Raw genomic sequence first — 12,709 nt, forward strand, 5'->3', positions numbered from 1 at the left:
ATTCTTCTTGTAGTCGTTTACTAATTTGCTGGGTAACAAGTCCTGGACTCGTTCTTCAATCTCGAATTGGCTAAGGGTCTTCTTATCAAATATGTCTTGGTGTCTTTCAACCGGATTCATCAAAGGTCTTGTTAGAGGAAAAATAGCTTCAGCTACCAATTGTCGTTCCTGATCTGGGATGGTCTTCCTTTTACTATAGCAAAGTCAAAAGGTCAAACCCACTGGGGATCGGAGAGTATATGTAAAATCGAAGAGAGGATAAAAGGTCCTTTTTATTGATAGGAATTGAATTGTCTTATATAGTTTTCTAAACTAATACTGCGCATTATCCGCAGTAAACTATTATACTCTATTTAATTACAAGAGAAGTCCTTTTACTGCGGTTGATGCTCAGAAGATGTTACTGTGGTTAATCTTTACAAGACATTACTGCGGTTCGTTATCTATGAGGTATCTTTGACATACAGAACTGCTGCGGTCAATTATCCCGATTTCTCGGATTCATCAAAATAATGTCCGACAATTGGTCTAAAATTATTTTGATGAATCTGATGCATGTTGAGTTTGTTGAATCTTTTTATTTCCTGTACCTTTTGCACACCGGACAACCAGAATTTGAATTTCAGAATTAAGCCACATGTTACCTTTGCATTTTCTTGAAAAAAACGCAGAGATATAGAACCAAAATAATGACATATTAAGATAGCCAAGAATATAGCTTAAATTTATACTTACATATATTTCCAAATATACAATGTTAAGAAGATAATAGGAATAGTTATATATTGTGAGAACAATTGTAAATAAAGCAGAAGATTTTTTTATTAATGACGTTGTGTATTTAAAGTTCTAAAATGAGCTTCATATTTAGCTTTGATTTCTTGAAAAGCCTTTATGGGAGCAGCATATGCTGCTCTGATAACCTCTGCTTCCTCTTCTGTAGCATACTGCATCAGTTGATACAAGTCTTGCTCATTATGTCTAGTTGTTAATGAACAATTCTTTGCATACTCAAATGCCTCTGTGGCATACCGACGCTCAGTGCTCTCCCTTGTGCCATCAATTGACATAGTGTTATCATTAACAAACTACTCACCAGAAATTGTGATTGGCAGCACATTATTTGCAGAAGCCACAGACAAGAAAGTAAAGCCTGACATATGGATATGGAGCAAATGAATATGCTTACAAGGCTTCATGTACCTAGCCCAAGAATAACACATACAAGAAAGAATAATATTGTTGTTAACTTCAACTTGATAGGTAATACCATCTTTGGTAAACGAGTTGATGAACCAAAACCTGTCTTCAAGAATATCATCAGTGTCATCAAGAGTGGCATTCAGAGACATTGCTTTTGATGGGCTAACAATCATATTAGCATGCATGTATGCTGGAACAGCTTCAGCAGACATCTCTATCTTCCTTTGTTGTCTTTGGGCAGCTGTCATTGGGCCACTGCACATATTGATTCTGATACTCTCCTCTTTGAAGTAGAACTCTACTTCGTTTGTCAGTATGAAAATCAGTCGATCAAATCTTTTGTTGCAACTGCAGCCTAAAAAATGAGTTTTTAGCTGGTTGTACCAAGACTCGATGTAGTTGTTTGTTAGCATGTGAGAGAATTCAAGTTGATAAAAAGCTCTACTCCAAACACAATACTTAGCCATGGTACACCAGTTGGTCTCAAAGTATCAGACAAAATCAGGTTGACTTTGCTGATGTCTTCCAATGAAGTCGGCAATCTTGTCAAGAAATACAACTATATGCTCTTCATACATGATATGCTTAAGAAAAGCCATCATTTCTCCTCGAACCAAATGGTTTTGGGCAGCAGTATTTCCTGTCTTGACTTTCAGGTTTAGTTGTCTGTACCATGCTTGACTGACATGAAAAAGACAGTATTGGATCTGGCATCCAGGGAAGATTGCCACGAGTGAATTTGTCTCAGCATCACTACAGTCAATAGTGAACTGCCGGGGGTTTACAACCAACTGATTGTCTTTCAAGTGCTTCAACCATTGGACAATTGAATCCAAGGAATGGTAATTGATCAGCATGTATGCACAGGGGAAACCACGATCAAGTTCTTCATCATGAATGACAATAGTATAAAGAATGTCATTCGATCTTTGAGTGATACTGTAGGTGGCATCCATACAGAATGTTGCTGCAGCTTTTATCTTGCTTTGCTGGAAAGGCGAGGTAAATCCACATGCATACAGGCTCTCGTCGTTCGAATATGTCTGCAGGTTACCTTCAAAGATAATAAAACCTTTGGGAGAAAGTTTTTTGGTAAACCACATCTTCATAGACTTAAAGTCGTCCTCATGCAAACAAAAGATTGTTTGGTTGATCTAAAGTTCAGATACATCAAAACAACTGTTAATATTCAGAAGTTAAAGAATAATTGCAATATAAAACTTACTGCAAGTATTTTGTTGTAAATATCAAAGTAGTTGATTTTACGTCCATTGAGAGAATATTCTTACTGGTCGATGTTGCAGAGAATCTCAAGTCTGATTTTTCTAGCTGATGACCCTGGGCTGGCTGTCAAACAGGCAACAATATCATCAACATGACCTCGAGTTAAAGGAATAAGTCCAAGATCGGTTTTAATATCCCCAGGAATATAGTTGGTGTGGTTGACAATAAAATCAAACACATAAACATGAGGCTTGTCAGCATAACAAGTAATAGTGAGAGTTGCCTCACAGCCAACTTTCTTCAATTTACATTGAATTGGATGCTTTTCTCTGCTTTCAGGTTCATAGCTTCTACCTCTATGACAGGAGTATATCTGGGAGAAGAGCACACACTTCTTCTTAGTGATATCAACAGCGGAACTATGTCTATTAGGACGACTGATAATCCACTTGATGCAGCATTGTTCTTCAATTTCTTGTTTGCAAAGTTCCCATTCAGAAGCAAAAACACGAACAATGTTAGACTTCAACTTCATAACATTAGGAATTGTCGAAGGTTCCAATGCAGATCCAATATCTCTCAGGGTTCTGACAGGTGCTGCTTCAAGTGCTGCCTTTCTCAAGGCTTGTTGTTCTCTTCTTGTAAGTGTTACTTCAGACATTGATGGTGTTTCAGTAGTGTATTAAAATAGAGAAAAAGGGGTAATTATTATTATTCTTAGAGCCAAAAAAAAAAGAAGGAAAGCTGGTCACATTATCTTGTTTGGGCGGACTTCAATGTGCAAAAGGTACAGGAAATAAAGGATTTCGAGTTTGTTGTGTGTGCAACTTGGTCAGAAAATAAGAATAACATGTATTGAAGAAGAATTACAAATGTAATTCTGGAGTACGAGTTTGGGTGGAAAAGAAATAAAAGAGTTAAGGTAAAAGGTGAAAGAATGTACACCACAGCAGATTTTTTTGTGTAATCTTGTTCCTTAAAAGGATTCTTGTATACGAGGCGAATTTTGTCCATAACAGGAAATTCATTTTTTTGGGGGACTGAAAAGTGGGGGGATGGGGGGACTACTCTCGGCCAATAGATTTCGATTAAAAAATGTACTGCACAATTTCAAAAATGGTTCAAATTTTTAATTTGTTTCAAATAATTTTAGGTTGTAAAAAATTTATTTTTTATTTTTGAAAAAAATTAGGCTAAAAAAAAAGCTAGACTGGACCATAAAATTCACAGGCAGTAGCATGCCAGTATATCCATACCACTAGAAACACTAGTAGTATAGCTGTTTGTACTTATGTCTATAAATTACGCAATCGGTTTGCTGCAAACTACTATGTCTAGCTAATCCAAGAGATCTGGTGCCAGAAATTCCAATAAACCCAAAGAGCATAAAGATTTGAATTTCGAGAAAAGCTAAAGCAGAAGAACTAATAACTAGTAATTAAACTTATATATATTTAACAGATTTTTACCTTTGACTCTATTAAGGCATTTGCAATAAAAGGCAGCCAAATCTCTGCAAGTAAGGAGTAAATAGTTAGTCTTCTGTTGCTTTGCAAGAGAAACATGTAGTTATTTTCTCTTTATTGATTTACTAAGATGATGAAAAACTAATTTATAAACTAGGATTGAATGATTAATAAACACAATGACATAAAAAACTTTGATAGCATAAATACCTTTGAGCTTACAGTCTTTAAGTAAAATTCTGCTTCTATAAATACTATAAGTATACTGGAATATCTTACAAATGGAAGCTCATGCAAATAATAAATATTTTGTGGAAAAGTAAAATGAAAAAGAAGACAAAAACATGCGATATTTTCTTAAAAGAAAAGAAGTAAAAAAAATTCTAATTGATCTGCTGACATTAAATATCAATCTTTGCACATTTTATAAATTCAATTATTTTCGCAAAGTCATTTTCCCCCCTTTGTTTTTACAATCAATTTACTATTATGCAAAAGAATACAAGACAAGAAACATATAAAATTGTTAAGACTTGCCCCCCTAAAAGGCAAGGCAAACTTAACTTTAGTATCAATTCAGGTGTTTTTACCTGCTCTGAATGCGAAAAAGAGTTTGAAAAGCCTTGGTTACTGAAAAGGCATTCGAAGGTTCACCATATAAGTAATCAAATGGCAACCAATACTGTACTCGACAAATCCGAGCAGGCCGAATTGATAGTAAAGAACACTATTCTGGATGCTAATGCATTTGATTACTCGAGTGATGAAGATGACTCCTCCAGTATTAGGGATGAAGAAGACAACATTGTAGATGAGAAAAACGATATTGTCAATAATCTCTTTGATATTGAAATGAACAGTAATCCAGTTTTCAATGCGTTCTCTGACATGTTTTCTTCTGCTGCTGCTGCTGATGAGGTATCAATGACTGATGATGACTCTGAGATCCCAGAAGAAGTCTTTGAGACAATTGGCACTGTAAATTACCCTACAAGCTGTTATCCTTTTCGCGATCTTCAAGCCATGATCCTTTTCGCTTTTATCAATGGGGATAATGACATGATCTCCCAGCAAATGTTGAAGAAGATACTGCTTGCAATAAACTTGATCATTAAGATCCAGCAAGAAACTCCCATAGGAAGAACATTTAAGTTTTCTCGTTTAGATGCTCTTTTAAATTATCAGGCAAGAAAGAAGTTCAAGATGCCTGTCTTTCCTTCACAAAGAATATCAGTATCTGGATCAAACGGGAATGTATTTGCCCACATTAACCTTCCGTCCAACCACTTGAGATTTCTTATGGCAAACCCAAAGAAATCCAAGTTGATCTCGTCTATGCCCAATCATACCCCAAACCAATTGATCTGTTTGGAACAAGGTGAAAAGTGGAGAACTCACCATCTCTTTCAGCAGCCTATGCACACTGTAAATAGTATAGATGTCTGGTTTGGAAACATTGTTTACTTGAAGACAAACGATTGCAGCATCTGCTTTTTGGTTGAATTGTTCCACACAGCAAATAAAAACATTTTTGCGAGAGGGTATCTGGTCAGAGCGATTTCGATTGTATGCTATGGTGTTGAGGTTACTGTTACTGATCTTAGAGTAGAGCAGATCTCTTACGTTGATACCATTCCTGTTGAAAGAGATCACTACTACAGTATCTCAAGTAGCCTTACCAGATTGAGTCCTGCTCATGACTTTCTTCTTTTTGGAGTTCATCCAATGAAGAAGCCTATGCCTCTTTCTGTTTTGCCTGGTAATGTAGATCGCGATGCAGTATTTTACAAAGTTAGGATTGTTTCAATCATTCTTTTTACAGACAACACTTCTGGCAATTGTTTAAAGCAGTACAATCCGTTTGAAAGCTGGTTAATGAGATGTGCTGCCTTGCCTTTTAAGGATCGAAATTCGATAGCAAACATTCAGTTTCTTTCTACAATCCCTAAGAAAGATGGTGCAAATGGTATGTCTCTTCTGCCAGCAATTGTTGATGACTTTAAGAAACTCGAGAAAGGTGTAAAAATGTTTTCCGCTGAAGACAATGAGTATGTTCTGGTTGTTGCTCTCATCCTTTGGATTGAGGCTGACATGCCATGTCATTCAGAACTTTGCAGATTGCTTGGACCAGCCACTACATTTCCTTGCAGAAGATGCTACCGAATTTAGATGTGCAAAAGACTTTGTGAAGGACTTCTCCTACTTCTGTGAGTGCCATGAGAGACGAACTCAAGAGCACTATGTTCTTGCAAACTCGTCATCTGGCAGAGACACTGAGATCCCAAATGCTCCAAAAATTGGAATGAACACACCTGCAAACGAGATAAGCTTTAGAGATCATTTGACTGATCACTTATTAGAATTGCAGTTGTTTGATCCAGAAAAGGATATATCAGTGGAAATCTTCCACACAATACTTCTTGGTGTTGTAAAGTATATGGTGATTGACTTGGTTAAGGTCGTGCTTAAGAATGACACAGTCACAATAGCAAGACTTTCAGAATTCTTGACAGATTACACGTGATCAACTGGTCTATCAAGAAAGTTCACCTGAAACTTGAGACATAATGGTTCATTCCTCGGTAGAGATTTCAAGGTTCTGCTTCAAATACTTCCTGTAATTCTGATTACATAATTCTCTGGAAATCATGAGCTAGACCTTGTAATACCATGCTTTGTTGAACTTGGCCGATTGTGTTCTCTGGTATTAGTTTGTCAGGTAACATCAGACTTTGATAACTATATTATCAGAGTAGATAATGCAGTAAAATACTTGATCAGAGCATTGTTTGACTATAATAAAAGAACCAAGAACGAGCTCCACAAGGCATATCGCACCAAGCCAAAAGTTCATTACTTGACACATCTCAAGGAAGATATAATTCGTTTTGGCCCAGTCCTCAATTATGAAACAGAAAAGGGCGAACAGTTCAATAAGCACATTCGTGAACATCTGTTTCATATGAATTGCCAAAACACTTCCAGGGATGTTTGCCTAAAGTTTGCAAAGCAGGTAGCATTGCAACATGTAATTGACGGCGGGTTGTGGATTAATAGCTCTGGCAACCGAGAGAAGTCTGGAACTGGAATAGAGAGGTTCATTAAGGACAACAATGAATCCTTGTTCTATTACACCTTCTTTGGCAGCTCGAGAGAGCTAAAGGACAACAATGACACTGGAGATATTGAAGATGACGCTATCCAAAACAACAGTTTTGGCGCATTTGTTTTTAAAGATGATCTAATCTCTCGCCCTCGTATGGGACTTGTCTCAGGCTCTGTTGTTAAGTTTCTTAGCATTGTTTCTTGTACGGATAATGACAGAAACAATAACTATGCCAAGGCTGTAATGACAGGTGAGCATTCTGATGTTGCTAACATGAATCTCATTTGTAAGTTAGATTTGCACATTTTCTGCAACCCATTTTACATTGTAAATTTGAGCAAGTTCGGTTCCTACTGGTTCATTTTCAATAATATTCTTTTTGATGAATAAAATGATGTTACTTCTTTATTATTATTATAATTATTATTTGAACCGTCTGTTTTCTTCTTCTAAACATCAATTTTTTTACGTAATTTCTGTGAAGTCATTTTTTGGTTACAAACCAAACCCCAACTTTCCTTAATAAATCCTTTGTCTCATTTGAACACTTTCTGACTTCCCTAACAGTTTTTTTTCTTACTTTAAAAGCCCACAAGTAGTACTGAACTTAATTTTATCCTTTATTTGGATGAGAAAAATTGAGTACAAAAACAAATTACAATATTTTGGTCTCTAAGCCAATCATATTGCTTAGGTGCCAATTTTCACCCAAAATGATAACAAAAATCTCTGGTGGTATATAGAAACACTGTCGATTGTGCTTGAGACAATCCAAACAGGTATAACAGCAAGGCACAGGAAGGTAAGGTAGAAAAAAAATACTGCTGATTTCACTTGGGACAATCAAGACAGATAAACAGCAAGGTACGAGAAGATAAGTTTAGAAAAGAATTTAAGAGAACACTGTTGATTTTACTAAGGACAATCACCCAGATACAAAGGGACAGAAAGAGGAAAAAGGGGGAGAGGGTTTTGAACAGAGATATAAGACTTTAATGCAATGTATGATTGCTTTCCCACGGGTCAAGCAGAAAGCAATTCAGGGATAGTGATTTTAAGAGTGAGATAACTGATCATGTTTATTGTAGTAAAAATAGGTCTCTTATATACCTTTGAGGATTGAAAAATAAAATGAAATAAAATATGAAAATGGAATGTTTTTTAGAGATTGTAGATGTGACTTATAGTATGAGAAGAGGTAATATGTAAATGCAGGTAGATATCAATGTCAAAATGGAAAGAGTAGGGTAATGTTTGTGCTTTTTGGTAGAATGTAGGGGTAAGGTGTTCTAATATAATAGTAATGGTAATAAAAAGGTAATAAAAATGAGGTATAAGATGAGAGATGAATAGTAGTAATAGCAGAAGATAAATAGTGTGAGAAAAAGAGAACTGAGAGAATAAGTGGGTAAAATAATGCAAGAGATACACATACATTCAAGGGATATGAATGGAGGTAATTTACAATGAAAAAGATGCGCGAAATGTATATACAAGAATGTGAAGAAAAGCTGGAAAAGGAAAAGGGAAGATGTATGTATAAAAGATAAAAATGCCAAAAGGAGAATATATGCAGGAAAAATGAGAGTAATTGTTGTATCCAACGTAATCGTAGATTTAAATTAAAAGTACAGACACTCAATAAATACGTACATTGAGTTACCGACAACTAGTAACGATACTAAAAGATATACCTTCCCTTATACAAGGAAATTACGTAAAGAACATACTAAGACAAATACTAAGACTCTAGTCAATAACACTAAAAACATAAGAACTAAATCATAGAAGATAATGGTAGAGAAACAGACATTACATGATATCATCATATCATCACCAAGCTAAATACAATGTCTATATAAACGCACAATACTAATAGCAATAGAACAGCATCTCTTTTCTGATTCTTTCACTTCTTCTAATAAAACAAAGTCTCACCGTACTCTCGTCTGCACTTGTTTTATTTTATATCTTATTTTTACCTCATACATAACAGTAATAATAAAAGTAGAAATATATATATATATGAAAAACGTGACTATAAAGGGATGTGATAATATAGATGATGACGAAAAAAAATTGAAGAGGAAAATGATTGGAGAAGAAGAGAGATGAATTAGGGTGGGTGAAGGTGGAGAACACACAACACCCATATCAAATCCATAAAATCTGATGATGGTTTGTCAAGTCTCAATCTGATATTTCTTTTCTGGCACTTGTAACTAAGTCGCAGAATCAATACCACTGGGAATTGTCAAGTTTATGAATAGTTTTAGATAAGAATAAAGATACTTTTTATTAAATATATTTCTTAACTATTTATATGAATTGATACTTAATTTCTGGCTAAAAGAATAGCTACGTTAATATGTCTTAGATGCTAGTTATCCAGTAATATCTTCTATAAGTATATTCACCATCTTAAACATCTAAAACATATACAAAAGTCCAATCAGCAATGACAAGATTTTTTACCCTAAAATTCAACCTTTATTGGTTGCTTATGAATTCTGATTTTGATTGCCAATGTCAACTCTGATAGGTTAACTGCAGTATCTCTTTATGAGCAGTACATCTTCTTGAGCATTAACCACAGTATAATGACTCTTCTATTATTTAAATATAATATAATAGCTACTGCAGATAATGTGCAGTATTAGTCTAGAAAACTATATAAGACAATTCAATTCATATCAATAAAGAGTATATTTCATTCTTTCTTTGATTTTATGTGTATTTCTTGATACCCAGTAGGTTTGACCTTTTGACTTTGTTATAGTAGAAGGAAGACCAACTTAGATTGGGAATGACAAATTGTTGTTTTCGATCTAGATTGTTCTTCCAATGCTATAACACAGCCAAAATTGGTCAAACCCACTGGGAATTGTAAACGAAGATAAAAGATAAATAACTTTGATTGAATGAAATAATGCCCTCTTTTATATCTTTTCACAATCTACTCAGCTATTATAAGTGTCTGTTTTGGTTTCTATTCTACTTTTGGTAAGCTATGTGCTTTCTAATTCTTTTGTAAGCAAAAGAAAATCACTTTGGTCATTGTTCTCAAAAGAGAATTCTGTGCAATCGTCATCCTGATTGGTTGACAAGAATTTAGGCATGATAAAATAGCAATTACATAGAATTCTTTTTTGTTGTACTTAATTTCTGTAATACAAGTTCTAGTGACTTGTTATTACAAAAGAAGCAGGAATTAGAGTGATTGTTTATCAGTTTATAATTTTAAAAATTTGTAATCAATTCATAATAATTTGTAATATCACTAGACACTACTTAAGTATAGTCAAAAATGATTAATAATTTCAAAAATTATATAAGATTACTTAAATCAAAGCAACAAAAATCATCTTTTATCCCCTCTCTTATTTGCTATACTTCTGTATTATTAAAACTTAACCAATTTGGCTACATTTACAGTAAATTAGAAGATAGTGTTGTATCTAACATAATTGTAGATTCAAATACGGTACACAGGCAGCAAGATAAAGATATATTGAAGAAGCAACCAGTATCTATTTCTCATACTACAGTCAAAGCTCGATATAGTGATATAAATGGTGGACAGAAATTTTATCACTATCACTATATTGAGCATGTTTTTTTCTTACTCCACATATTATTTAGTGATATTTCTAATGTCACTGTAAGTGACTACTGTTTTCTAATAGGATTCATAGTATTTTGTCTAAGAAACTAGACTTGCTTTAAAATGCTAAATAAAATATATACTACATTTTCTTTATACTACAGAAATAAACTCAGAGCTCGATATAGTAATACTGGTGGATTCAAATTTTATCACTATCACTATATTGAATATCACTATATTGAGCTTTGACTGTATAATAAGATTAATTTTATTTTTTATATAAAGCAAAAATGTATAATTTTGAGATATATTATAAACAGGTCATTTTTCCATTTCTAATACGCTTTCCGCTCTTTATGTAGGCTTGCATTATTAAGCTCTGATCTTGTCTCTACAAAATCTTTGAGATTGTAAAACCATCAGAAGCTTTCTGAAGACCAAACATTTTCTTTGCCCATTCAGCCAATTGAGAGTTATTTATAGATGGCTTTTTTTCATATCACAAATCTCAAGAAGATTTGCAATATTAAGCAAAACATTTTTTTTGCTTGTATTTATTGTTTAGTTCTAGATTTGATGGATTTCATTAAAATAGTAAAAATTGGAAAACGATATTAGATAAGCATTATATAATAAGCTACAAGCATATCATGAAGCTGTTATTATTTAAGTAAATAAGAATTTGAAACAATAATTGATTATGAGACAGAGGGGTAGAAAACAGCAATGCAGCCAAAGGTTATATTTAGCTAGAATAAATTTAAACAGAGAATTAAAACTTATTGAATCATTACTTGATATATTTTTCTCTATTACACTACAGGAAAAACCCATGGTAATTTATGTCAAAAAATGTCGACATAAATTATTATAAATCCATGTTTTTTTTTGCAAAATTCATGTCACCATTTTTCGACATGGAATCAATGTCACAATTGAAAAAGACATAAAACAACATAGAATTGATATCGACATACAAACATAAAAAACCATAAATTCATGTCTTTTTTTTGCAAATTCCATGTTACCATTTTTCAACATAGAATTAATGTCACCATTGAAAAGACATAAAACAACATAGAATTGATGTCGACATAGAAACATAAAAAACCATAAATCCATGTCTTTTTTAGCCAATTTAACATCAAATTGATGTTGTCAAAAAATAAATTTTATATTGTAAATATATATTTTTTATAAAAAAATATAGCTATTTATAAACTACTACTATTCTCTTCAGTGTCCTTGCCCAAACGAGCAAACATAATAATATTATTGTTAGTCATTTGTTGGTATGTACATAAAATGTTTTGTTTACTTATTTCTTCTTCTATTGCGCGACATATTTGACCACTTGGGCTGAACCAGAAACTCCACAACCCAAAGACCACAAGAAAGGTTAAGAACCTCCAATTCTCTAGCTTCTTTCACCAATTTTTGCAGGGTTGACATTACCAGATGCATACGATCTTCTCCATCCAGGTCCTTCCACTCCTTCTCACTGTTGGCCTTGCCATTGGAGTCATCTTTCAAAGCAAAAAATTGGTATGCTTTCAAAGAGTTTTTCTTCAAAATATACAACAGTTTGCTGGCTCTATCCTCATCGATTTCTACCACATTGTTCATAATAAAATCCCTGATATCGGACTTCTTCTCTTTCTCAGAACTATTTTTTTGAGGTGGTATCAAGTCTTGACCACCATTTGCTACATGGCTGTTGATTTCTACTGCTGGATGTGATATCGTTTCTGTCAATATACATATCATTGTATGTAACTATTTGTACTCTCGTTGGTTTTTACATTTGATTTCTTTCACTGCCTCTTTCATTCTGGCAAAGTGCTCTTCTTTGAATTTTTTGAACCATATGGGTTCATTATTTGTATCTTCAACAACGGTAGCATTTCTTTTAGGAGGCATTTTATGTGAATTATAAAAGAATAGGTGAAGAGATCAATAAAATGTATATAAGAAACATATATTTATATAGAGCTGTTGTCTAGAAAAAAAATAAATGAGTAGATAAAATGTAGTTCAAATTGCAAAAAAAATTAAAATACTCCCAAGTGATATTAAAAGTAGATAGAGAATTGTTCTTAAAAA

The 12,709-nt window shown here is 33.6% G+C and overlaps 4 protein-coding genes across 4 annotated transcripts; 1 reads left to right on the forward strand and 3 right to left on the reverse strand.

Moving 5' to 3' along the window:
* Positions 1–824: 824 nt before the first annotated feature.
* Positions 825–1,616, reverse strand: PHYBLDRAFT_145003 (hypothetical protein; the record flags this gene model as incomplete). The annotated part of the gene is made up of 2 exons (XM_018431342.1): positions 825–1,088; positions 1,251–1,616. 2 exons carry the CDS (start codon positions 1,614–1,616, stop codon positions 825–827), a joined length of 630 nt encoding a protein of 209 aa, XP_018292606.1.
* Positions 1,617–1,694: 78 nt separating this feature from the next.
* Positions 1,695–3,088, reverse strand: PHYBLDRAFT_145004 (hypothetical protein; the record flags this gene model as incomplete). The annotated part of the gene is made up of 3 exons (XM_018431343.1): positions 1,695–2,357; positions 2,470–2,550; positions 2,579–3,088. The coding sequence occupies 3 exons, from the start codon at positions 3,086–3,088 to the stop codon at positions 1,695–1,697; spliced, it is 1,254 nt and encodes a 417-aa protein (XP_018292607.1).
* Positions 3,089–4,382: 1,294 nt separating this feature from the next.
* PHYBLDRAFT_167972 (C2H2-type zinc finger transcription factor) lies at positions 4,383–8,048 on the forward strand (the record flags this gene model as incomplete). Its single annotated transcript, XM_018435768.1, has 5 exons — positions 4,383–5,912; positions 5,935–6,413; positions 6,645–7,326; positions 7,694–7,801; positions 7,920–8,048. 5 exons carry the CDS (start codon positions 4,383–4,385, stop codon positions 8,046–8,048), a joined length of 2,928 nt encoding a protein of 975 aa, XP_018292608.1.
* A 3,872-nt stretch (positions 8,049–11,920) lies between these two features.
* On the reverse strand, positions 11,921–12,526 carry PHYBLDRAFT_145006 (hypothetical protein; the record flags this gene model as incomplete). The annotated part of the gene is made up of 2 exons (XM_018431344.1): positions 11,921–12,336; positions 12,409–12,526. 2 exons carry the CDS (start codon positions 12,524–12,526, stop codon positions 11,921–11,923), a joined length of 534 nt encoding a protein of 177 aa, XP_018292609.1.
* Positions 12,527–12,709: the final 183 nt, after the last annotated feature.

Source organism: Phycomyces blakesleeanus (genome assembly GCF_001638985.1).
Source record: "Phycomyces blakesleeanus NRRL 1555(-) unplaced genomic scaffold PHYBLscaffold_9, whole genome shotgun sequence".
NCBI classification, from domain to species: domain Eukaryota; kingdom Fungi; phylum Mucoromycota; class Mucoromycetes; order Mucorales; family Phycomycetaceae; genus Phycomyces; species Phycomyces blakesleeanus.